This window comes from Protopterus annectens, chromosome 7.part0 (assembly GCF_019279795.1).
Source record: "Protopterus annectens isolate FY-2018-M chromosome 7.part0, PAN1.0, whole genome shotgun sequence".
Classification (NCBI taxonomy): domain Eukaryota; kingdom Metazoa; phylum Chordata; order Ceratodontiformes; family Protopteridae; genus Protopterus; species Protopterus annectens.
In genome coordinates, this window is record NC_056739.1 from 1,599,710,982 (window position 1) to 1,599,736,378 (window position 25,397).

General features: G+C 40.3%; 1 protein-coding gene across 1 annotated transcript in view; it reads right to left on the minus strand.

Annotated features, from left to right (window-relative positions):
• The window catches only part of TKT (transketolase), a 326,482-nt gene that overhangs the window by 7,391 nt on the left and 293,694 nt on the right, over nt 1–25,397 (minus strand). The window contains exon 12 of the mRNA XM_044078154.1: nt 5,939–6,032. Within this exon, the coding sequence (XP_043934089.1) occupies nt 5,939–6,032 (94 nt within the window). The remainder of the gene's footprint in view (nt 1–5,938; nt 6,033–25,397) is intronic.

Consider the following 25,397-nt stretch of genomic DNA (forward strand, 5'->3'; position numbering starts at 1 on the left):
ACCCAACTATCCCTAGTGACTCCCAGAGTCCTGGGTTAGAAAGCAGGGTAGGAACGTGAGTAGTGATGATGGAGGAAAGGGGACTCACCCTAGACCAAAGTTAGAGAAAAGGAATCAAGAGAGGGAAGGGTGGAGGGAAAGTGTGCTGTGACAATGATCTACTCAAACATCTACAACTATGGTAAGTTATCTATACAACTGTGTTCATCATAGTCAGTTTTGTAGTATGTATTGGAAATTTTTCCAAAGCTTCAACTACTGAGGAAGTTGGAAGGACCCTCTGTTCTAGGATAGAAGGCTGTACATGCTGGCAGAGGCGAACCCTGCCCTAGCCCTGGACATGGCTCCAGTAGTGCTAGGTGAATGTGCATACAAAGGACCAGGTGTCTGCTTCTAAAATGGTCTTAGTAGGGGATCCTTTTAGGAAAGCAGTGGTTGTGGCATTTTACCTAGCAGAGTGGGCTCTAGTCTTGCCAAAGAGCTGCTTGCCATACTGTGAGTAGCAGATGAAGATAACAGTTAGCAATCCATTTAGAGACATTTGTTTAACCTAATGGTTTTTCTTGTATATCATCTGCAAAGGCTACTAAAATTTGGTCAGATCTGCTTGGAAACTTTGTTCTGTGAAGATAGAGTCTTAGTTATCTGTGCACGTTCAGAGAATGGAGGATTCTTTCTCCCTTATTTTGAGGGTTTGGGAAGAACACAAGGAGATGGATGACCTGATTCAGAGATATCTCTGATACCACAATGGACATGAAGAAGGACTGATTCTCAGTGTAGCTCATTCTTTAACAAAAATCAAGAATGGTTTCTTGCACATCAGGGCTTGTAACTTGGAGATACACCTTGCTGAAGTTAGTGCTAAGAGCAGTGCTGTTTTCCATGAGAACAGTTTAACAAAAGCTAAAACCATAGAGTTGGAGGGAGGCAGGGTAAATTTTCATCAGCACATAGTTCAAATGTCCTAGGAGAGAAATGGTTCCCTTCTGGGTGACAGGTAGTGACCTTCAAGAAGTGTTTCATGTGGGAGGTGAGTACAGATTGGTGGGGACATGGGAATGCATGCAGAAATAGCAAAAGTGTGGACTTTAATGCCAGAGTAGGACACACTAGCAGAAGTGTGGACTTTAATGCTAGAGTAGAGCAGTCCTTGTTTGTACAGAAGTTAGAGGTATTCTAGCACCCTCTAAAAAGTTCTTAACTAGGTTCAGCACTGACAAACTTTTCCACTCAGCCACATATGATGTTCTGGTACTCTGTTTTCTAGCTTCTTTCAAGATAGATATGTAGGAAATCCTGGAAAAAGGACTGTCCAGATGGAATTAGAAGGAAATCATCCAAACTGCTATTTGAGGATTTTCATGATAGGTTGAATGACAGACCCCAGTGTTCTGGGTTAGAAAGCCCCTAACGGGTGACAAAGGTTTGGTTTTCCCCTTGCTGAATGCCAGGAGGAGGGGAAAACCAGTGCTACCAGGGTCAGTAGAGGGCTATTAGAAACCTTTTTGGCCTCTCTGATCCTCCTAGTGTAATACCATAGCATATACCATAGGGATGAGGTGTATTGGTGGAAAGGCATAAAGAAAGAGGTTTGTCCATTTGAAAGAGAAGGCATGTTATCCACATCCCTCTTTGAGGGGTCCTTAAACAGAATTTGCTGAGCTGCCTATTTTCTTGGGAAGCAAAAAAGGTCTACTTTTATCACACTCCAGAAGTGTGTCAGATCCCGGAAAACCTCCTTTTTTAACATCTATTCTGTGTGGTTTAGGAGGGTTCTGTTGACTGATTCTACTACCAGACTGCCCCTCCATTGTGTATATGAAGCTATGAGTGTGATCCATCCCTAATTGTTGTGCTACGATTCAATGTTCCACAGCTAGCCATATAAGGGGTACAAATGTATTCCCTCCTGTTTGTTTTATGTGACTGTGATGTCTATGAGAATTTTTACAGGTGTTGTACTACACTTTTCTTATAAAACTTTTAATGTTAGAATCACTGTCATCATCTCTTTTACAATGATGTGCTGTTTTGTCTGTAGTCTGTCCCAGGTCCTCTGAACCCTGAATTGACATAACTGAGTTCCACAGGCTAGTTCAGAGGTGTCTGTTCTGAGGTTCTGCATTGTGTCTGAGAGTTTGAAGGGAGCCTCTGGGTTGTTTCTGATACTGTCCTCCCACCACTGGATCTCTTTCTTTAAGCACAGTGGGGGGGGGGGGTATTTGTCTCTAGGGACTTCTGCTGCTTCTGAAGAACTACTGGATCGTTTCCTGTTTGCAGTTTTGACAGTGGAATATTTAGGAATCAAGAAGCTATATAACCTAGGAGTCAGAAATATTCCCTTGCAGTAACAGTTTGTTTGCAGTGGAACTTCTTGAGATAATCTGAAAGAAAGGAAATGTTGTCCTCTGGTAGGAATAACTTCTGTTGAACAGAGTCTATGATTGTCTCCATGAAGATAGTCCTGGTACTGGAGGAGATCTGTGATTTCTAGACATTGATGGTTAACCCAGCCCTCTAAAGTCATCCACGGTGATCTGCATGGCTGTTAGGAGATCTGAGTGAGTTGAGGGTTAAATTGTCATTGTTAATTTCTGCACTCATGGTCAAATGGCTTTAGTGAAAAATGTAATGCTGCTGTCAGTTTCACTGCAGTGAATTGTTTTGTGCGAGCTGATGGTGCGCTGTCCATGCTTTTCCCCTTTTCTTCGCTGTGGTGCAGCAGTAGACTTGGTATGCATCATTTTCTGAGGAAGGCTTGCAGGGGGCTCCACTGAAAAAAGATTATGATTTTTTTTTGAGGTTTTTCAGCGTCCCCATTTTCGATATTTAATTTTCAATAAACGTTGAGGCAAAAAAAAAAAAAAGATTGCCAACCACCTGAACCAGACAATCGTCTAAGTAAGGGTAAATATGGACCCCACTCATCCTTAAAATATGGCAACTAGTACCAAACATCTGGTTAATACTCTGGCTGCAGTAGATAATAGAATAATAATGCACAAAATTGGTAGTGTAATCCCCCTACCTGGAAGCCAAAGAATCTCCTGTGCACATGTAAAATAGGAAAAGGGAGGTAAGCATCCTTCAAGTCCACAGTCACATCAATGCTCCTGTAAATGTTAGGGGCAAGTAATCTTTGTAGAGTCACCATTTTGAAATTTGGTACTACTAGAAATGTTTAATCTGGAGAGATCTAGGATGGGTCTCTTTCTGGCAACTAGGAAGAGGCTGAAGTCGAACCCTGTGAATTCTTCTTCTGAGGGCACTCTCTCAATTGATCCTTGAAGCAGGAGGTCTTTAATGAGAGCTGGAATGAATTCTGTTTGGTTTACTGTAGTGGTTGGTATGTCTAGAAAAAGGTGGAATCCAACAGAAATGGAGGAATCACCCTTCATTTATAAACTGCAGAATCCATATGTCTTGAGTAATTTCTTCTTCTCCTTTGGGAATTTGTCCTTGCACTCTTTAGAGATGATGACTTGGGAACCAGGGGATGCCATAGTATGAGAAGGCCCAGACCAATCTGACTCCAAGTGTTGCTGAAGGGATTTGGCCCAACACCTGATTGTCTTAGAATAAAACCTAGCACAAAACAGGCAGTAAGTGACATCATGCTGGGGCCTTAAGCAAAAGAAACACTATGAATGATAGGCTTTGTGTGAGATTTGCTTCCCAAATGAGAAGCACTTATTAACCTTTTTAAACACGAACAAATTATAAACAGCTAACAAGATAAGGAAAGTCCCCAGTGGGGTACTTATCTGTGATGCTCTGGTAGTTGAAGCCAACCAATGGATTGACAACACTAACGAATGAAGTCTTGTGCAACAGACTACACATCAAGAAAGAACTGAAGATAGCATCTACAGATTTCTCTCTTACAGCACTGATCTCTTGAAATCAGATGTCTAACGAAATCTGTTGGCAGAGTACCATGAAAGACCCTTGTATTCAGACTAGTCATGAACTTCTGCATGGCAGGTATTCCCTAGATTTAGTAATGCAACATTGACTATGACAAATATCCACCATTCCCTGCACCCAGGATGGGTGAGCAGGAACTGACCACTTACTCCCATTCTCCCTCATCTGGCATTCAGCACCTATGCTGCCAAACTTGGGTCATACAGCCCCGCCAGGGCTTTATCCTTCTATGACACAGTCAGGCCATCTGAGTCAGCAACTGTTTCCTTTTTAGAGGATTAATTTGGTGCCTTGACATTTACTTGATGAAAAAAAGTCTTATCAGCTCTAGATGTCTGACAACACAGTTTCCTAGCGCACCTTCTTTATGTTTACAATCCTTTAAGATGGTACTCCCAGTCAGGATACCATTTCTGGCTTTTCATTTTTGTCCTGACATAGAGGTTTACATCCTGGCTTACTTTGTGGCAGATGAGTTTGAGACTCTGCTTAGTAGTTCTGGTTTTCAGGTAATCTCTGCTCCACATAACAAATTTGCTTCTGGGCAGGGCTGAACCTATTTTATGGAAAATAACCCATTAAACGAGAGTAGGCTGTTACTTGGAATTGGAAGTCACATTCTTATTTAGCCCAGGAGACTTCCACTTTCGTAATGTATCCCATACACACATACCATGTTTAATGTATACTTGATAAACAAATGCCACATTGCTGTCTTAAAGCACTTGATTCCCCAGTTTACTTCTTGACTGGGGTTACTTTCTTGTGGAATCTGCAAATTCCCCTTATGTTCATGTAAGCTTTTGTTAGACACTCCAGTTTACTTCAACACCCCAAAGTCATGCTGTAGGTGAATTTGCATTCCTCTTAATTTAAATGTAGTTGTATGACTACCATCTGTGAGTGCATGTTTGTGAGTCCCACAATGGGCTGGTGCCCCATCAAGGTTTAGTTTCTATGCCTTACACCCAGTAAGTGCAGGGATATGCTATGGCTTCATTCTTCTTCTTTTGGCTTTTCCTGGTTAGGGGTTGCAACAGCAGATCACCTGTCCGCTCATGATTGGCAGTGGAGTTTTACAGTGTCAAGTTGCCAGCCCGGCACTCAACCTTCCACAGGAGGCACACACATGCACTCACTCACGCCTAGGGCCAATTTGGAGTGTCCAATCCACCTACAGCATGTTTTTGGGATGTCGGAGGAAACCAGAGCACCTGGAGGAAACCCACGTGACCACAGGGAGGACATGCAGACTCTGCACAGTAGGCACCCTAGCCGAGGATCGAACCAGAGAACCTCTTTCTGTGAGGCAGCAACGCTAGCTGCTGCATCACTGTGGCCGCCCTATGCTATGGCTTCATTACAATACTGAAATAGGTTAAGAAGTTAATCAGAAAATAGATTACTGAATGAAGGTAGTCAGAAAATTAATTACTGAATGAACTGCTGTGAAGCTCAGTTTTGCAGTTTAGCAAGTCTCCCTGCACCCCCACACTCACGGTACTCTTTATAGACTAACTATGAGATTATGCAATCTGGGGGCTAAGGGCAGAACATCATTAACCTCTTCCCCCAAACTTCCATATAAAACAAAAACACTTCATCTGCAATGTGTGACTGTTAGCTAAACTAGAGGGCTTAACAGAGTCTTGATATGCTCTCCCTTAATCTTTTCTCACAGATTAGTAGGATCTTGAAATGAAAGGAGTACCCAAGTTAGCGTGACAACAATACATTCAAATCATGTGGAGAGTGGAATCCAGGGAACACCACATATAGTGATAGGGAAAGATGAATTTGGGCTCTATTTATGTTAAGCACATTGAGAAAACAATACAGTAAATATGGAAAAGCACCCAACATAATATTTCTTGCATCATGTGTTACAGTTCTTACTAGAACCACACATATCTACATTTGTGATAAAACAGTAGATTGATATTCAGCAAATGTCCTGATGTACCATCCTACTAATGTGTGCTACTACAAAACTAACTCTGTCAGTTACCTTTCTGCAAAGCCTTTGCTGCAGCCAGTGCCTCGTGCAAAGTAACTCCAGCACCAATCAAGGTTATTTCATCATTCGTATTCTTTAAAACCACCTAGGGAATAAACAAAATATCATCAGGAAAGCAATGCTTTTTTAAGTGACCATCTTAACAAATGCAAAACTATCTGTTCACATGATGGTCTAATGTAATGTAATGTATTCAACCAGGCAAACTATAAATTAGTCCAAACCTCCTTTTCAACCAGGCAAACTATAAATTAGTCCCAAACCTCCAAGAACAAGTATAATCCAAAACACAGCCAGGATGAAAGTAGAAATTGTTTTATTGTAATAAACGGTAAGCACTTTCACAAGGAACAACCCTCACTTCTTCAGACTTTTAATAAAATACATAAAATGTGCCTTCCCTTTTAAAAAATCACCCTCCAACACAAATCAAGAAGAAAAATGACATCACCAAGTTTCTGCAGGCTGCACTTACTAGAGATGACTCTTAAAGTAACATTGTTACTTGTGGTACGCATTCAGTTACTAAGTAGCATTGCTACAGAATTCAAAGTAACTTTGTTTCTTTGCACATAAGCCAAGTTCCATTGCAATCAAAGACTTCCTAACAAATTATTTATTTAAATAATGGCTTATAGAACCGGTTTGATGAGTGGTTGAAGTTTGACATGGTAGTAGGATTAGAAGAAATTTCTTTCTTTCTTGGATGTATTCCTTAAAAAAGGTATAGAAGGGAATATTACCACAACAATAATTTGGCATGACCTTTAAGAATGCATTTTGAAGTAGTTATACTAGCTACATGTTTCTGTTCTATAAACCTTTCAGCAGTTTTCTGTATTTAGAGATGACATATGTTTATACATTTTTAGGACAGCATTTTTGCAGTTAGAAAGAATAGTACCTTTAGTACTTTTATTTCTATTGTATTTAATTGATTATGTTTGGTTATGACACGTGTTTTAATGTTAATGGATTTGTATTAGCACTTATAAATAGTAAGTAAGTCTTGTTGTTCTTGGAAGTTTGTTTACGTTTGTTTTGTATAATCCATTCATCCTTGGATTTGGTGATTTAATTTTCTGGAGTGTTTATAAATTAATCAAGTTTAACCTAACAACACATGGATGCACCAAAGTAAACATCAATAAACTTTTAGCAAGCCTAGACTTCTTCTGCAAGCAATAAGTTTAATGTTATGAAATAATTCACTGGATGTACATTTTAAGGCTAAAATTATAGTGGTTCAGTATATTACTGACATTTTTATTTTAAATGTTTCACTGATGATCAAGTAATTGACCTGATTAACATGTGGCATTAGAAATGGTTATTTTGTTGCCCTGCTGGTGGCATACTGGCACACAGCCCTGACTGCGATCCAGGTGACCTGTGTTTGATTAGTGTCTTGGGTGCTGGACGGTGCAGACTGGGAGGGTGGCTGTGCCCATCTGGGGGAGGGGGGGTAGTAGGTCCTTGCTGGTCTTGCAAATACTCACCAGTACAATCTCTGCTGGAGGATATGGTCTTATCTAATGGGAGAAGGCCAGTACAGGGACAAGGTCGGTGTGACTATCCAAGCCAGTGATGGCAGAATCTGGCCATGTGCAAGAAGCAACAAGTGACATAGGTGCTCACATCACCACCGAAGGGGAGGGGGTAGGGCCATTCTTATGGGATGCTGGGATGCCACCAACAGCACTAAGTATCCCAACTTTTTCAGTTCTCACCCTAAGATATCGGAGGGAAGATTCCCAACCCTTACAGAATGAACAGGCTCAAGTCTATTAAGGGCAGTACAATGGTAAGCATTGAAGAAAGGGAAGAAAAAGACCAGACAAAATGAAATAGTTATTTTGTGAATATCAACAAATCATGTCTTTGTTTGCACAGATGACTTTTTTTAAGAGGCAATGCCTGACTTACAAAATCAGCTCCTTTTTTGATAAACAGAAGTTAAGAGAGGTACTCAACAAACAACACCTTTTCAAGACATACAGTCTGGATTAGGATATACAGGACATGGACTTGTAATAAGAATGCCTGGCACACTTTTCATCTACAACTTCTTAGAGCCACTCATATGGATGAACCATGACCTACAATGGGTGAAAATACTGTTTTTAAGTTCATTTGACACGTCTTTGAAGCAAGCAAGCAACTATGAAAAGTCTCCCTTTGAAGCCCATTGGACCTTGCTGCTAAGGTAAGAAGAAAGGGGATTCAACAAGCCTAGCCCTTCCACAGGAGACCAACTGGGGACTAGTGGGAGAGGTGGCATCCTACTGCTACAGTATACATCTCAAAGATTCATCACTGTAGGGAGAACCTTACACAAGTAATGTACCACAGTTCAGGGCAGTCTGCCTATAGGACACAGGACAGAGTCCCAAACAGAGATGCAGACAGTGCTGCATGGGTGAACTTATGAAACCCAGCTTTAAGGACAGCTTCTCAGAAAGATGCAGTATAACTGGAGGTCAAGCTAGACTTGGTGATTAGTGTATGTGATGGGGTGTACATCAAGTCACAGCCAGACATATCTCATCCATCAAAACATTCTTAAATAATGTGTTGGGGTAGCCACTGTTCTGTCAGAATGGGATTTTACCAAAAGTGGGGCAACTGGCCAACCACTTAGAAAATGACAAGAAGGGTGGGGATTCTTCCTCAAGAAGTTTTTTTTTTTTTGTTATTATGCCTTAAATTTCTAAACATGTTTGTGGTAAGCATAATACATTCCCCCTTAATCAGAATACTTTGGAAATAAATCTCAGAGATAAATGTACTGCTATGGATTCAAGACTATCATAGGTTCACAGGTTGGTACTAGATTATCGGCCCTAGAGCCTATACAAGCCTAGCCATAACAATTCCATGTCTGTTTCCTCCCACACTATTTACTTCCCTGGATCACTGTCTAGCAGGGTGACTGACGTTATCCCTGGGGTGAATTTCCTTTCTCCCATCCAATCGTCAACGTTCCTTTTGAAGAGGGCCAAAGAGGCACTCTGCTTGACATGTATGGGCAGTCTATTCCAGAGTCTAGGGAGTCTCTGGGTCAGGAACCTATCCCTCCAGCATGTTTTGTTTATTGTGATGACAAGGTTTAGATCCCTGGAGTGTGTGGCTCTGAGGGATTGGGATTTCTTTAAGTGGAGCATGTCCAGCAACTCTGGGTTTGACATGGCCTTATATGTTAAGCAGAGATTGCCTCTGAGTAGATGTTATGTGACAGAGTATAGCTAGAGTTTTTTAAGGCGGTCAGCGTAGGGCATCTGCTTTAGGCCTATGATTCTTTTAGTGAGGTATTTCTATGGCCTTTCCAGTTGTTGCAGATGTCTTGAGAGGTACATACCAAATGGGGCATTGTATTCTATAATGGGTCTAATGAGGGATGAGTACAGTGGGACAATGACCTCCTTTTTTCTGGATGAAAAGCCCTTAATGATGAGGTGTGCCACATAGAAGGATTTCCTGACTGTTGTGGCGATCTGGTTATTGAAGGTGAGACCACTATCCACCTGTGTCCCTAAGTTTCTTATCACACTTTCCATATTTAGTACACTGCCACATATGTGGTAATTCACAGGTACATGTATTTTCCCAAAGGGGATAACTACATTTCTTGGCATTGAGCTTGAGCCCATGGCTCTGGCACCAACATCTGTTTCTGTACGGCCCTTTTGTAGAGTATCCACATCATTTGGGGATTCAGTAATGGCTCCCAGTTTGCAGTCATCTGCGAATTTTGTTAGCCAGAGTCTCTTAGTGTTGGCCTGTACTAAGGGACTCTGGCTCACTATGGAAAACTAGAAATTAACATTTAAAAGGACGTTTGATTCATACATGCATATCTCACAAGGCTGAAGATTGGTTATGACTGCTGTAACTCCAGATCATACCTCTCGACTGTACAGATTTTCGCAAAATGTCCAGACTGTTGCCTCATATTTTTGGTCTGTTCCTCATAAAAATTGTATTTTTTGACAAATCACTGAAATGACCTAAGGATTAAACTCACTAAATAATGACATGCATTTGAGTTTCAGACTTCATATCCCTAAGAAAATGCATGATAACAAAAGTCTTTTTATTCTAGCAACCTACACTAACTCAATGAGGAACTAAACCCACACATAAGGCAAGGTGGTGCTCCTTGTCTGCAAAGCTATGGAGAGGATCATAATGGAACGCAGATCCTGCCTCAAACAGTCACTAAGGCCATTGATGAGGTTTGAATCATAGAAAAGCTCACCAGCTTAGATGTAAACCCATATGTCACAAGATGGACCAATGATTGAGTACACTATGAACTTTCTAAGTTTATAACACCAATATTTAAAATGTGTCCCTATTTTTGGGCCTTTGTCCTCCATTATGTCAGGCTTTGTCCAGATTTCTTGCACTAAGAGGTTGAGAGGTATTCTCTAGGTTGATTTGTTCTGTTATCTGTAAGTGTGTGTGTTGATAATATATATATATATATATATATATATATATATATATATATATATATAGTCTATGACATTTCGCCCAAAATCCTGACATAGAGTCCAAATCGCCGAAAATCCATTTTGCCGGAAATAGTACTGACAGTATATATGCCCTTTTCCCCAACTGTAGTGCGATCTTGGAGTGAGAATATTAATGTGGGGGGTGTGGGGGTGTGGGTGGCGTAGCCCCCCACCTACTCAGGTTATAAACTACTTACATACTGTTTTAATAGGGACTGGACAATATAAAACAATACTAGACAATATTAAACTGTACTGGGTGGCAGGCTACGCCCCCCACACACCCCTACTTTAATATTCTCATTCTGAGATTGCACTACAGTTGGGGTAAAGGGCATATACATTGTCAGTAGTATTTTCGGTGAAATGGATTTTCGGCGATTTGGACTCTATGTCAGAATTTTCACTGAAATGGCTTTTCGGCAAAATGACACTGATCCATATATATACATATATGTGTGTGTGTGTGTGTGTGTGTGTGTGTGTGTGTGTGTGTGTGTGTGTTTGTGAGTGAGTGAGAGAGAGAGAGAGAGAGAGAGTCAGAAAGAAAGACTGTACTACCTAAAATCGAAAACTAATAAACTCAAACCTAAACTGTTCAATCTAAAAATATTTAATGTTAAAATATAGAAAAAAAAAAACAAAAAGCAAGCATTTTTTGCAGACGGCAGGCATGATTGCATACCCGCACACCTATTGCTACTTATATATACCAACTCCAAGATAGCACAACTGTGGGAAAGGACAAATTCCCAATCCCAATTGTACCACAGTCTATCACTAAGTAATGCCAGTATTCTGTGATCATATTAACTCCACAAAGGTGGAGCCTCTACGGACCCTGGAAACTATCGCCCCATAAGCCTGACTAGCTTAGTCTGCAAGGCTATGGAGAGGATCATCATGGAGCTCATAAACAAAGACATTGGGGACCTACAGACACTAGATCCTACCCAGTTCGGCTTTGTCAAGGGCAGATCCTGCCTTTTGAACCTGGTTGACTTCTTCGAAACAGTCACCAAAGCCATAGATGAAGGCAAAGTAGTCCACACAGCCTATCTGGACCTTGCAAAGGCATTTGACACAATACCCCACTCGGGCATCATAGATAAGTTATCCAGCTTAAATATAAACCCCTATGTCACAAGATGGGTCGCAAACTGGCTCAAAGACAGAACCCACAGAGTGAGAGTTGCTGGAGCCATGTCAGACTCGAAACAGGTCACAAGTGGCGTCCCACAGGGTTCTGTCCTGGGACCACTCTTGTTCGTTATATACTTTTCCGAGGTACAGGCAAACGCGGAAGGACTATGGCTCACCAAGTTTGCAGACGACTGCAAACTGGGCGATCTAATCGACTCTCCAGCTGCCACAAACATCCTTCAAAAAGGTCTCACAGAGACAGATAACTGATGCCAGCACCATGGTTTAAAGCTAAATGCCAAAAAATGTATAGTCATACCCTTTGGCAAAAACAATGTGCCCACAAATTACCACATAGGCGGAAACCCATTAAGTACAGAGAAAGTTATTAGGGACCTGGGGACCCAAGTTGATAGCAATCTCTCCTTTGAAAACCACACTGCCAAAGTGGTTAGAAAGACCTCCTATATAGCCCACCTCATCACGAAGGGTTTCACATCTAGATCAAGAGAGGTAATCGTGCCCCTTTATTCATCCCTCATCAGGCCCATCATTAAATACAATGCCTCTTTTGGGATGTACCTTACCCGACACCTGCAGCAATTAGAGAGACCCTAAAAGTATCTCACCCAGAGGATCAAGGGTCTCAAACAGATGCCATATGCTGCTCGGTTAAAAAAACTCCAGCTCTACTCAGTTGCATACCGCCTACTTCGAGGCGATCTATGCCTGACATACAAAGCTATGTCAAATCCAGAATTAATGGACATGCTCCACCTCAGTAAATCTAAATCCCTTAGAGCCACACGCTCGAGGGACTTGAACCTCAGCACATAAATAAATAGAACTTGCTGGAAGGACAGGTTCATAACCCAGAGGCTCCCTTCACTCTGGAATAGAATTCCAGTTCATGTGAGGCAGAGCACCTCACTGAATCTCTTCAAGAAGAATCTCGATGGGTGGATGGGGGATCGTAGGTTTGTCCCAGGGATTACTCCCATGTCACTATTAGATAGAGGCACAGTAAACTAAACCTTAAAAAGGGCACAGTATACTCAAATCAAGGGGTGGCGCAAGCCATACAGAATCGGGCTAGGCTTATAACTGCCCCAGGGCAGATAGCCTAGTATGAACCTATATGACTATTTGATCATTTGTGCAGGCATTACAAACATTCTATATTCTGAACATCTGAACACACACACACACACACACATTATATATATATATATATATATATATATATATATATATATATATAAAATATATATATATATATATATATATATATATATATATATAAAATATATATATAAATACACACATATGCATATATATACACAAACACACACACACATATGCATGTGCAGAAGACATGTACATTTTACACACACACACACACACACACACACACACACACACACACACACACACACACACATATATATATATATATATATATATATATATATATATATATATATATATATATATATATATATATATGTAAAATGCTTTCTTCATGTATTCTTGGACTTCACCAGACTAATACCAACTGTGAAAAGGACATGTCTCATATAACAAATGTAACAGTCACATAACTAAAACACAGCAAATCATTTTTTAGCAAAAGATGTTTACTATACACATAAAAGCATTCACACAATCACAAAACTTTCCAGTAAATAACTTTTGCAACAAACATTCTCACACCTTTTGTTTGTGAGGCCACACTGTGCCACATTTACCTCTAAAGCTTATTTATTTGACTCATTTTAGTTTTCAGTTCTGGTTTGCTGGAAATAAACTCATCCAACTCTGTGGGATTGTCTGCTAACAATTCTATATACCATTACATTCCCTTCAGTCTATTAGGATTTTGGTGACCCTGATCTTTCAGTTAATTGAACTTGTTCCAAAACATAACAAAAATGTCCTGAAATTTGGTTAACTTATCAAATGTTTGTATAATGCATTCAAAGCTCCCCTGTCTGAATGCTCCCCCAGCTGGCCATCACCTACCTTGGGGCACCATTTTCCCTTAGTTTCCCAGTACTATCCCCTGGGCTGGCACTGGCAGTTTGGGAAGGGAAAGAGAAGCAGAGCAGCCTACAGCATCACATACACTGGCCCTGCACTTCAGGGGATTATTTTGGTATACCCTATTTGGGCTAAGCTAGGGAAGTCAAGAGTATCACAGCACATATTGTCAGGTACCTCTGGACCCTCTTCAGATGCCAAAGTTAACAGTAATCATGATTGTGTCGCCATCCACATCACTAGGAATGTGACTTTATCACAGGAATAAACCTCTACCTCCCTACTGATGTGGGTAAGCCAGCAAAGCTGCTTCTTCCCTGGTTCCTCCATTGCCCAAGCTGCTAGACCACATCAGTTCGGGATCACAGTCACAGTGTGTAATGTCACTTATATCTGACAGCCCTTCAAATGCTAACACTAACAGCAATCTGCCCCATGACTGTGGCACCATCCCTATCATGAGTCATGTGTCCTTGTCACAGCAGAACCCCCTCCCTTCCTCCATTCTAGAGTAGGCAAGCCAACAAAGATGTTCTTTCCAGCCCCTCCAAAGCCTGATCCCCAAGCTGATATCAGGGTGTAACTGTAGTCAGGGTTCCATCCTTATATGCCATCTAGCTGGGTCATAAAATTATTTTCCTTTGAAGGCAAATACAGTGCTATATATCCACACTGATGTAACTTATAAATCATCCTACCAGCATACTTCAAACAAAACTGCATACACCCCATATATAACATAATCTGTTGTACAACTGAAGTGATCTTCATACCCTATGGCTTTCCTGTCACGTCATTAACTAAAACCTATTTGCCGCATACTTATAATTATAAAAATAATAAAAAAAAAGAATAACAAATTTTCTTTCTCTTCTCTGTTACTATTTTGGGCACCTGCACTTCATGGGTGAGTTAAACAAAGCATGGATTATTTTCATCATTAGAATGGAGAGCTGGGTTGTTTAAATATTTAGAAAGGGATGAATCTAAAGGGAAATTATTATACGATTTTGGCAAAATTAGTGTTAAGCTAAATACATTTTCACAGGATTGAGTGCTCAAAGTTTTCATCCAATTTACAGACAGCAGAAGCGCCAACAAAGATAACTGACTGTGCAGTTACACTAAGCAGTACATGCAGAAATGATGAATTTGGTATGGAGCAAGCACCCCTGCACACCCACTAACTTACACACCAACTCCGTAGTCACAAAACCAGAGGGAAGAAAGAAACAGTGTGCAAGGGTGAAAAGACTTGCCTCATAAATTACTGTCTTGCATTTCTGTTTGAACAGTGGGTGTGACACATGGGCAAAGGTAAGGCATGGAAAAAGAAACTGATGTGATAATGGTTGACAGCTACATGCTGACTACAGGTAGGAAAACCATACAAACAAACACAAACTATACTAATGGAGAACGGGCCCACTGTGATTGTGTTGACAGCGTTTGTTTTTTCTTTTTGGTAGGTGGTAAGTGTACGAAAACATAGGAATATGTTGTGGCACTGAAATAAAGAAAAGTCTTTGACAGAATGAGAGCAGATTTGCTTGGAAAATTAAACAATACAGAGAAGGTTGAGAAAGTACTAAGGGCAGCGGATGTCACTTACAAGGACGTGAAATACATGGGGGAAAAGCTTTTCCTGTTGTTGTTTTAAGGTGCATTTTTCAATTTAATTAGCGTGCCAAAATATGCTGTACGTGTAAAAAAATGTAGGAGAGATAAAATTAAAATTAAGCAGGCGATGCTTTTACTTTATTGAGAATATTGTATCTATCAGTGTGTTTTATGTTTCCAAAAGAATTTGAAATGTTGTAGGGTGGTGTAAAGTTCCTCACTAGTATGGGGTTCAATGCTGAATCTAGTGAGCAGGGGATGAGAAAATACTAAAAGACAGAAAGGGGATCAGGATATAACTGATATACCACAGTATTTCCAGTGAATGTATGAAAGGGGAAATGTTGGTTTACAGATCAGTGGGGTTGCTTTTAGAAGTAGATGCAAAGAAGAGGCATTGAAGTGTATGAGGGGAAACTGAAGGAAAAGTAAGGGAACATTGAGTTAGTTGTATAAAAGAACAGTAGATATATTTCTGAAAAAGTGAGGAGAATGAAGGTGGAGAAACGTTTAACTTTAAGCTAGAGAAATTATTGGTAAATTGCAGAAATTATAATGAATAATAAAATACCTCCTGTGGAAGGTGGCGTGGCTGTTGGAGCGTGACTGACAAAGTGAGAGAATAATTATTACAGTGTGGACAAAAGCTGTTTTTTTCTGAATCTAGACTCTGCACAGCTGAGTTAGAAATTCAGGCTCCTCCATTTTGTTTTTTTTTTTATTCAATGCAGGCACGTGAAAAGTTAGTGACTGAGATGATGTAGTGAGTGAGCATGGAGTGGGGTAGTACTTATTTATTCTTACTTGACCTGGTTAATCCCACTAGGCTAATGGCCTCTTTTCATGGGAGATCCCAGGTGGTATTTCTACTACTATGGGAAAGTTTGGCCAAGATATCGGAAACTTCCCCAACGCTTTCTGTAGGTGCCATGTGATCTTTTATATCCACCTGGGCTACCACCAACTCAAGCAGACAGGGCCTCAGCTTAATGTCTCATCTGAAGGATGACACACTCAGGAATGCACACCCCCCCCCCCACTCTGTATTACAGTGTCAGCAATTGCTCCCCAGCTGGCCATCACCTACCTTGGGGCACCATTTTCCCTTAGTTTCCCAGTACTATCCCCTGGGCTGGCACTGGCAGTTTGGGAAGGCAAAGAGAAGCAGAGCAGCCTACAGCATCACCTACACTGGCCCTGCACTTCAGGGGATTATTTTGGTATACCCTATTTGGGCTAAGCTAGGGAAGTCAAGAGTATCACAGCACATATTGTCAGGTACCTCTGGACCCTCTTCAGACGCCAAAGTTAACAGTGATCATGACTGTGTCGCCATCCACATCACTAGGAATGTGATTCAGGAATAAACCTCTACCTCCCTACTGATGTGGGTAAGCCAACAAAGCTGCTTCTTCCCTGGTTCCTCCATTGCCCAAGCTGCTAGACCATATCAGTTCGGGATCGCAGTCACAGTGTGTAATGTCACTTAAATCTGACAGCCCTTCAAATGCTAACACTAACAGCAATCTGCCCCATGACTGTGGCACCATCCCTATCATGAGTCATGTGTCCTTGTCACAGCAGAACCCCCTCCCTTCCTCCATTCTAGAGTAGGCAAGCCAACAAAGATGTTCTTTCCAGCCCCTCCAAAGCCTGATCCCCAAGCTGATATCAGGGTGTAACTGTAGTCAGGGTTCCATCCTTATATGCCATCTAGCTGGGTCATAAAATTATTTTCCTTTGAAGGCAAATACAGTGCTATATATCCACACTGATGTAACTTATAAATCATCCTACCAGCATACTTCAAACAAAAACTGCATACACCCCCATATATAACATAATTTATTGTACAACTGAAGTGATCTTCATACCCTATGGCTTTCCTGTCACGTCATTAACTAAAACCTATTTGCCGCATACTTATAATTATAAAAATAATAAAAAAAAAGAATAACAAGTTTTCTTTCTCTTCTCTGTTACTATTCTGGGCACCTGCACTTCATGGGTGAGTTAAACAAAGCATGGATTATTTTCATCATTAGAATGGAGAGCTGGGTTGTTTAAATATTTAGAAAGGGATGAATCTAAAGGGAAATTATTATACGATTTTGGCAAAATTAGTGTTAAGCTAAATACATTTTCACAGGATTGAGTGCTCAACGTTTTCATCCAATTTACAGACAGCAGAAGCGCCAACAAAGATAACTGATTGTGCAGTTACACTAAGCAGTACATGCAGAAATGATGAATTTGGTATGGAGCAAGCACCCCTGCACACCCACTAACTTACACACCAACTCTGTAGTCACAAAACCAGAGGGAAGAAAGAAACAGTGTGCAAGGGTGAAAAGACTTGCCTCATAAATTACTGTCTTGCATTTCTGTTTGAACAGTGGGTGTGACACATGGGCAAAGGTAAGGCATGGAAAAAGAAACTGATGTGATAATGGTTAACAGCTACATGCTGACTACAGGTAGGAAAACCATACAAACAAACACAAACTATACTAATGGAGAATGGGCCCACTGTGATTGTGTTGACAGAGTTTGTTTTTTCTTTTTGGTAGGTGGTAAGTTTACGAAAACATAGGAATATGTTGTGGCACTGAAATAAAGAAAAGTCTTTGACAGAATGAGAGCAGATTTGCTTGGAAAATTAAACAATACAGAGAAGGTTGAGAAAGTACTAAGGGCAGCGGATGTCACTTACAAGGACGTGAAATACATGGGGAAAAAGCTTTTCCTGTTGTTGTTTTAAGGTGCATTTTTCAATTTAATTAGCGTGCCAAAATATGCTGTACGTGTAAAAAAATGTAGGAGAGAGAAAATTAAAATTAAGCAGACGTATGCTTTTACTTTATTGAGAATATTGTATCTATCAGTGTGTTTTATGTTTCCAAAAGAATTTGAAATGTTGTAGGGTGGTGTAAAGTTCCTCACTAGTATGGGGTTCAATGCTGAATCTAGTGAGCAGGGGATGAGAAAATACTAAAAGACAGAAAGGGGATCAGGATATAACTGATATACCACAGTATTTCCAGTGAATGTATGAAAGGGGAAATGTTGGTTTACAGATCAGTGGGGTTGCTTTTAGAAGTAGATGCAAAGAAGAGGCATTGAAGTGTATGAGGGGAAACTGAAGGAAAAGTAAGGGAACAATGAGTTAGTTGTATAAAAGAACAGTAGATATATTTCTGAAAAAGTGAGGAGAATGAAGGTGGAGAAACGTTTAACTTTAAGCTAGAGAAATTATTGGTAAATTGCAGAAATTATAATGAATAATAAAATACCTCCTGTGGAAGGTGGCGTGGCTGTTGGAGCGTGACTGACAAAGTGAGAGAATAATTATTACAGTGTGGACAAAAGCTGTTTTTTTCTGAATCTAGACTCTGCACAGCTGAGTTAGAAATCCAGGCTCCTCCATTTTGTTTTTTTTTTTATTCAATGCAGGCACGTGAAAAGTTAGTGACTGAGATGATGTAGTGAGTGAGCATGGAGTGGGGTAGTACTTATTTATTCTTACTTGACCTGGTTAATCCCACTAGGCTAATGGCCTCTTTTCATGGGAGATCCCAGGTGGTATTTCTACTACTATGGGAAAGTTTGGCCAAGATATCGGAAACTTCCCCAACGCTTTTCTGTAGGTGCCATGTGATCTTTTATATCCACCTGGGCTACCACCAACTCAAGCAGACAGGGCCTCAGCTTAATGTCTCATCTGAAGGATGACACACTCAGGAATGCACCCCCCCCCCCACTCTGTATTACAGTGTCAGCAATTGATCTATGTGATGTGGAAATAGAAACCACAGCCTTCTGCACCAAAGGCAAATGTACTTCCTGTTGCACCACTAACACTGAATAGTAGGTTGAATGAAGAAATGGCTTGGTTTTTGTACAGAACGGAATGTAAAAATCAAGAAACTTTAGTCTTCTTGGCAATTTTTAAATTTTTGTTATGGCAAGTGTGGGTTAAATTTTGTTTAAAGTACAAAACAATGGATTCCAAACAAATAAATATATGCATTTGTTTGTGTGTCTGCCTGATACACACACACACACACACACACACACACACACACACACACACACACACACACACTTTACAGCTAGTGTTCAAAAAGCATTAACATTTTAAATCTGAGAAATAGAGTATTATGGATAATTCCCTTTCACTACTTTGCTAGTAAAACACTCACCTTGTCACATCACCTGCACATACCCACATACCATCCTCCCAATATGATATATCAATTTTGAAAGAAGAAAAACACCTACTAGTGCTCACCTCCTGCATAACACAAATCAGAACCAGCTAACTGGAGCAAGTATGATATCAGAAGGAATTTTAACATAATGTTCAATATGTGACCTTTCAATTTTGTGAGTACAGTGGCCATGCATTCAGACAGATTTTTTTTTACCTAAATGATTCTGCAGATTGAGGTTCCTTAAATGAATGTATATGGAAGTAGAAGGCAAAGAGAGAGACAGTGAAAAAAGAAGTCTAGATGTGAGAATAAATCTGTAGACAAATGAGAAGGAGCATTTACAGGACACATCAAAATATAGGCTTATGGTGCTGAGTGGACAGGATGTGTAACATACAGAATATTTATTTTAGAAATTAGTGCCTAAGCCTAACGTAGCCACTAAAATATACATCATGTGACCTAAGTATCTTGTACAGCAGTGTAGCTGGAAATGCATTTTATTAAGGCTGACTACATACAAATAGTCACCATCTCATTCTTTACATGGCATCAGAGTGAAGAAACAAATATTTTCAATGCCCAAAAGAATGCACACGGCAACATAAGTAATAGTAAATGTTATTTTACCTTCTGTTTAAGAAATGTTTTAACTACTGAACCGAGGACAACCTGTGTGCTCAGGGTAATCTGCTTAATACCTTGAATTTACGGATCCAGAATTTTGATTTGTTATTTGTGAGTAGAACCTCCAAAAAGCCTGAAAATACACAGTGCGCTACACTTCTACATATCACAAGGTACGTAGTCCCAGAGGTTTACAACACATATGTTTTTGGAGGGGAAGAAGAGAGAATATTACAGTGACTGGAGTTACAAGTTTCAGGGTTTCAATGAGCTAAAATGAATCTGCCGTCTGACTTCCATTTGTTTTTTACAAGGACTGAGCATCCCACAAACTATTGAGATTTATGTTACTCAACTATTGAAACAAGCTAAAGAATGTGAATTTGGTGAGTTGCACGACTCATTAGTAAAGAGTTGTTTTTGACTTATCACAAATGATCAGACGAGGGCAAATTTTTGAGAGAATCCAATATGGCTTTAGGTACAGAAACTGATTTTTACCGAATCCAGTATGGTTTTAAGTACAGAAACTGATGCGTACACAATGCATTAAATTTGCTTCATCTCAAATAAAAGTACACTGAAGTAATTGAAATGTTTGGGCTACTTCTAAAATGGAAAATTTGAAAGTGTAAGTGTAAAAGTGAGTCATGTACTCCCTAACAAATGTGAGAAGTCAGACAAGCACACAGAATACCTACTACAGCACATGTGACTATAAACATGATGGAAATGTCCTGCTCTTAATCAGTTCTGTAGAAGCTGTGGCAAAATGAATTATTTGGCTAAAGCGTGAAAATGAAAGAAACAAATTTGTTGTTCAAGAGTCCATGTATGTTGAACAGAGTCATGCAAATTGGTTACTTATGGGCAAAGTTTGTGTTAATAACATCTACTGTGTGAATTATTTGCAAGTTAAAAAGTACAGACTAGGTGGAAACAGAAGCTAGCTGAAATCATAGGAATAAAACTCAAATGTAATAATCAGTGTGAAGGTTTGAATACATGCTGCATTTGAGTGTAATGTTCCAACATCTGAAGCACTGTGTCTAAAAGAGTCTTCTTCTTCTTCTTTCGGCTTTTCTCGGTTAGGGGTCACCACAGCAGATCACCTGTCCACTCATGATTGGCAGTGGAGTTTTACAGTGTTGAGTTGCCAGCCCGGCCCTTAGTGATGAGGTGTGCCACATAGAAGGATTTCCTGACTGTTGTGGCGATGTGGTTATCGAAGGTGAGACCACTGTCCACTTGTGTCCCTAAGTCTCTCATCACACTTTCGGTGTTTAGTGTACTGCCACCTATATGGTAATTCATGGGTACATGGTTTTTCCCAAAGGGGATAACTATATATTTCTTGGCATTAAGCTTGAGCCCATGGCTCTGGCACCAAGCATCTGTTTCTGCAAGGCCCTTTTGTAGAATATCCATATAATTTGGAGATTCATTAATGGCTCAAAGTTTGCAGTCATCTTCAAAGAAGTAGATGCCAAACAAGAACGGTCCCAGTACTGAACCCTGAGGTACTCCACTTGTCACTTGTCTGGAGCTGGATTTGGAGTTGGCTACTTTTACAATTTGGGTTCTATCAGTAAGCCAATTGGCAACCCATCGAGTGATGTAGGGATTTATGCCCAGCTCAGTAAGTTTATCTATGATTCCAGAGTGGGGGATGGTGTCGAAGGCCTTGGCGAGGTCCAGATAGGCTGTGTGGACTGCCTTACCCTCATCCACAGCTGTGGAGACTGATTCGAAGAAGTCAATCAGGTTCAGGAGACAAGATTGGCCTTTCATGAACCCAAACTGGGTGGGGTCCAGTGTTTGAAGGTTGCCAATGTCTTTGTTTATAAGTTCTATGATAATGCGTTCCATGCCCTTGCAGATCAGGCTCATCAGACTGATGGGACAGTAGTTCCCGGGATCCAAGATGGACCCCCCCCTTGTGGGATAACTGTAGCTGTGTGCCACTCAGTGGGCATGAAGCTTGAGGTGAGGCTATGATTAAACATGACACTTAGGTGAGGTGCCAGTTCATTTTGTAGTTCATGTAGTACACAGCCTGGGATGTCATCTGGTCCCATGGATGATGTATTCTTAGCTTTGGAGAATGCGGTTTCTACCTGTGTAGCCATGATTATTGGAATTTGGCAATCTTTTGGTATTGAGATGGGCCCTTTAGGGGGTGAGAGGGGGGTGAAGTTGGCACTAAATTGATCTGCCAGGATATTGGCAATATCCTTGGGATCAGTATACTTAATGCCATTCTGTTGTTGCATATCTGAGCATTGACATTTAGATTCTTGACATAACTATAGAATGCCTTGTGATTGTCTTTGGAATCTTTGTCAATTTTATTTTCATAACTAGCTTTGGAGGATTTTATGAGGGATCTCAGCTTCTTACTGAGGCTGGTAATGGAGTTTTTTGCATCCTGGGATTTTCCTCTTTTCTGCAACAGTTTCTTTCTTCTGTTGTATAGTTTGTTTATGTTAGGGGACCACCAGATCGGCTTCCTTCTTTTGGAGGAGAGCGTCTCGGTTCTATTCGGGGTGGCATGATTCATGCACAAGTGGATGTGCTCGTACAGTGCCTTAGTGTAGGATTCAGCAGTCGAACTTTCAGCTCCCATCTGCATGGATGTCATGAAGTTTGTCACTTCTGACTTGAGTAGCATGAAGTTGGCTTTGGAGAAGTTTTTTATGGAGGTTTCCTTACTGGGGGTGGGGCTGGACATCACACAAGTGTTACACTAAAGTGATATAACCAAATAAATTACTTTTTTGCAGGGGTACCATGGCTCCTATAATTATCGCACTACCACACATCTAAACATACACGTTCCCAGACTGTATAACTGGGGAAAAGGAAAACCTTCTTATCCTTACTTAAACGCAATCTCACTCTATTCCCAGCACTGTTTTCAAGCAACAGTGATCTGAATACACAGCATACACACATATGCATGTATATAAACATACACGTCACTACCAGATCTCACTGATTGGGGGTTGAATCCCACCACTGCCAACCAATGCGTGAAGAAAGGAACAGTCTGGCACTGGAAGGATGCTCTTTTAAGTTACACCCAGGTACCTAGCAAAGTAAAGTAAAACAAAGAAAGTATCCACAGGTCTGACTCAATAACCAATTCACAAAATGCAACCTGGCCTCAAGAGTATAACAGGAACATGCACTGCACCCCTAGCTTTGGGCTTCCAACATCCACTCAATCAGATCTGTGCACTGTTGTATACCACTTTGGAGGTTTTGGACATAGCTAAAGAAAGTCTTGTGGTTATCCTATGCCTCTCAGGCCATCTCTGGCTCCAAACTGGCTTTGGTAGACTTAATTTGCCTTTTCATTTTTCTTATCCTGATGAAGGAGTTTTTATCCTGATGGGTGTTGCACTTCCTAATTCTAGTTATGACTTTTTTCTCTTCTTGTACAGTCTGTTTATGTTTGGATTCTACTAGGCTGGTTTGTTTTTTGAGTTTGTTCTGGTCTTGTTTCTGGTAGGCACATCTTTCTCTATTAACATGATTGTATTGAGTTTCTGTGTGCAATTCTGCATAGGTTGTTGTGCTCCCTACATTTGTAGAGGCTTGAAATATTGTCAGGTAACAGATTAATAATAGGTGGCTTGCCTTAGAGCAGTTCCTAACTGTTACAAGGTTTGCTAGGGGTCACAGTATTGATTTTAATTTGAATGAGACAGCTTTATGTTCTGACCTTATCAGAGAGACCACTATACTGAAGGGGGAATGCAGCATTCTCCCATATGTGTGATGACCACATCCAGTATGCTTTCTCCAATAATGGGTGTAATGACTAACTTGTCCAGGGTGTTTGTGTTTAAAAAGTCCGGCAATCTCTAGGCCTGCAACTTTGGGGTGATGTAGAATTCCCAAAATGACTCAAATTATCTTTTTTACTTAGCTGTTACTTGTTAATTTGAATTGAGCAATAAGCCGCATGGACCTGCTCAGAATGACAGAGTAGGCAAATGGAAGCTGAGGGTGTCAAACCTACAGGATTAAACTCATTAGCAGTTTTATATTCTTAATCATTTGCATTGTCAGACATACCATGTTAATTATGGTGATTTATAGGTAACTTATACAAAACACCAGGTAGTCCTTACTTCCAGGAAGTACTGCAGAAAGCTTAGTTGATGCTTTGTACTCAGCATTTTAAGAGCTCCTCTCCCATTTATTTTTATCCGAAAAACAGTTCATTATGCTCTTCTCTGATAGGTTCATAGGTAAGTATTATGCTAGCTGCCCTTGTAGGCCACTTTAAGCCTAGGCAATTTCCTTTTTATGCTCAAAATAACTCATTCCATTTGGTTATAGACTGGCCTTACCTATCTCATGGTTGATAATTATGTATTACCCCTAAAGAGAATAACTGTGATCATGACATTGACAATTTGAGGGGACCCATGCATGGGATAAAACATTTAGGAGCTGCCTCTGCCCATTAGTAGTAGAGGGGGTAGATCATTTTTTTGTTTCTCATCTACAGATCTAAGTTGCACTTGAATATGGATACGGATGAACTTTGTTTTATGTGGATGGGAATTCTGTTCCACAGCAATGGTACCCTCTGCTAACATAATCCAACATTACATAGCAAAACTGAACTCTCCGATTCGAAGACAAACTCCTTCTCAAAATATACAAACCCTCCAGAAACCAAGGAAAATCATTTTATTCATACTCGGTCACCAAAGTATGACACTCCCTCCCACTTAACATCAGGCTAACTCCCAGCCTACCTCCCTTTAAAACTTCTCTACAAGAACATCTAAACAAAACATGGCTATGCACATGAATTACTCCGGGCTAATCTACCTCTTCCTCTCTTCACACCTACCTCGCATCCACTCTGCTTCCCTTCTATCCCCTCCTCTTTATAGACTAACCCTCCCTCTTGAGCTAATCTACTAAAAAATCTGTTGAATCATTGGAAACAGGATACAACCTTGTACACCAGAGGACTAGTAAATTGATTAACTAAAAACCTGTGTCATGCTTCTCAAACTCACTCTACTCAAAGTATATGTACCATATGAAACACCTATTCAAATTGGGTACAAACCTAAACTGTAAATATTCTACGACCAGTGCCATGTAACCCTCACTGCCTACTTAATAGTCAACTACTAGTGTTTTTCTGACATTACTGTACCTTATTGTATAACTGTGCATCATGATTACAACTGACTACAACTGTGCAACTCTGTATATAATGTTAGCAACAATTTATGTTACTAAGTTTGTAACACTTGA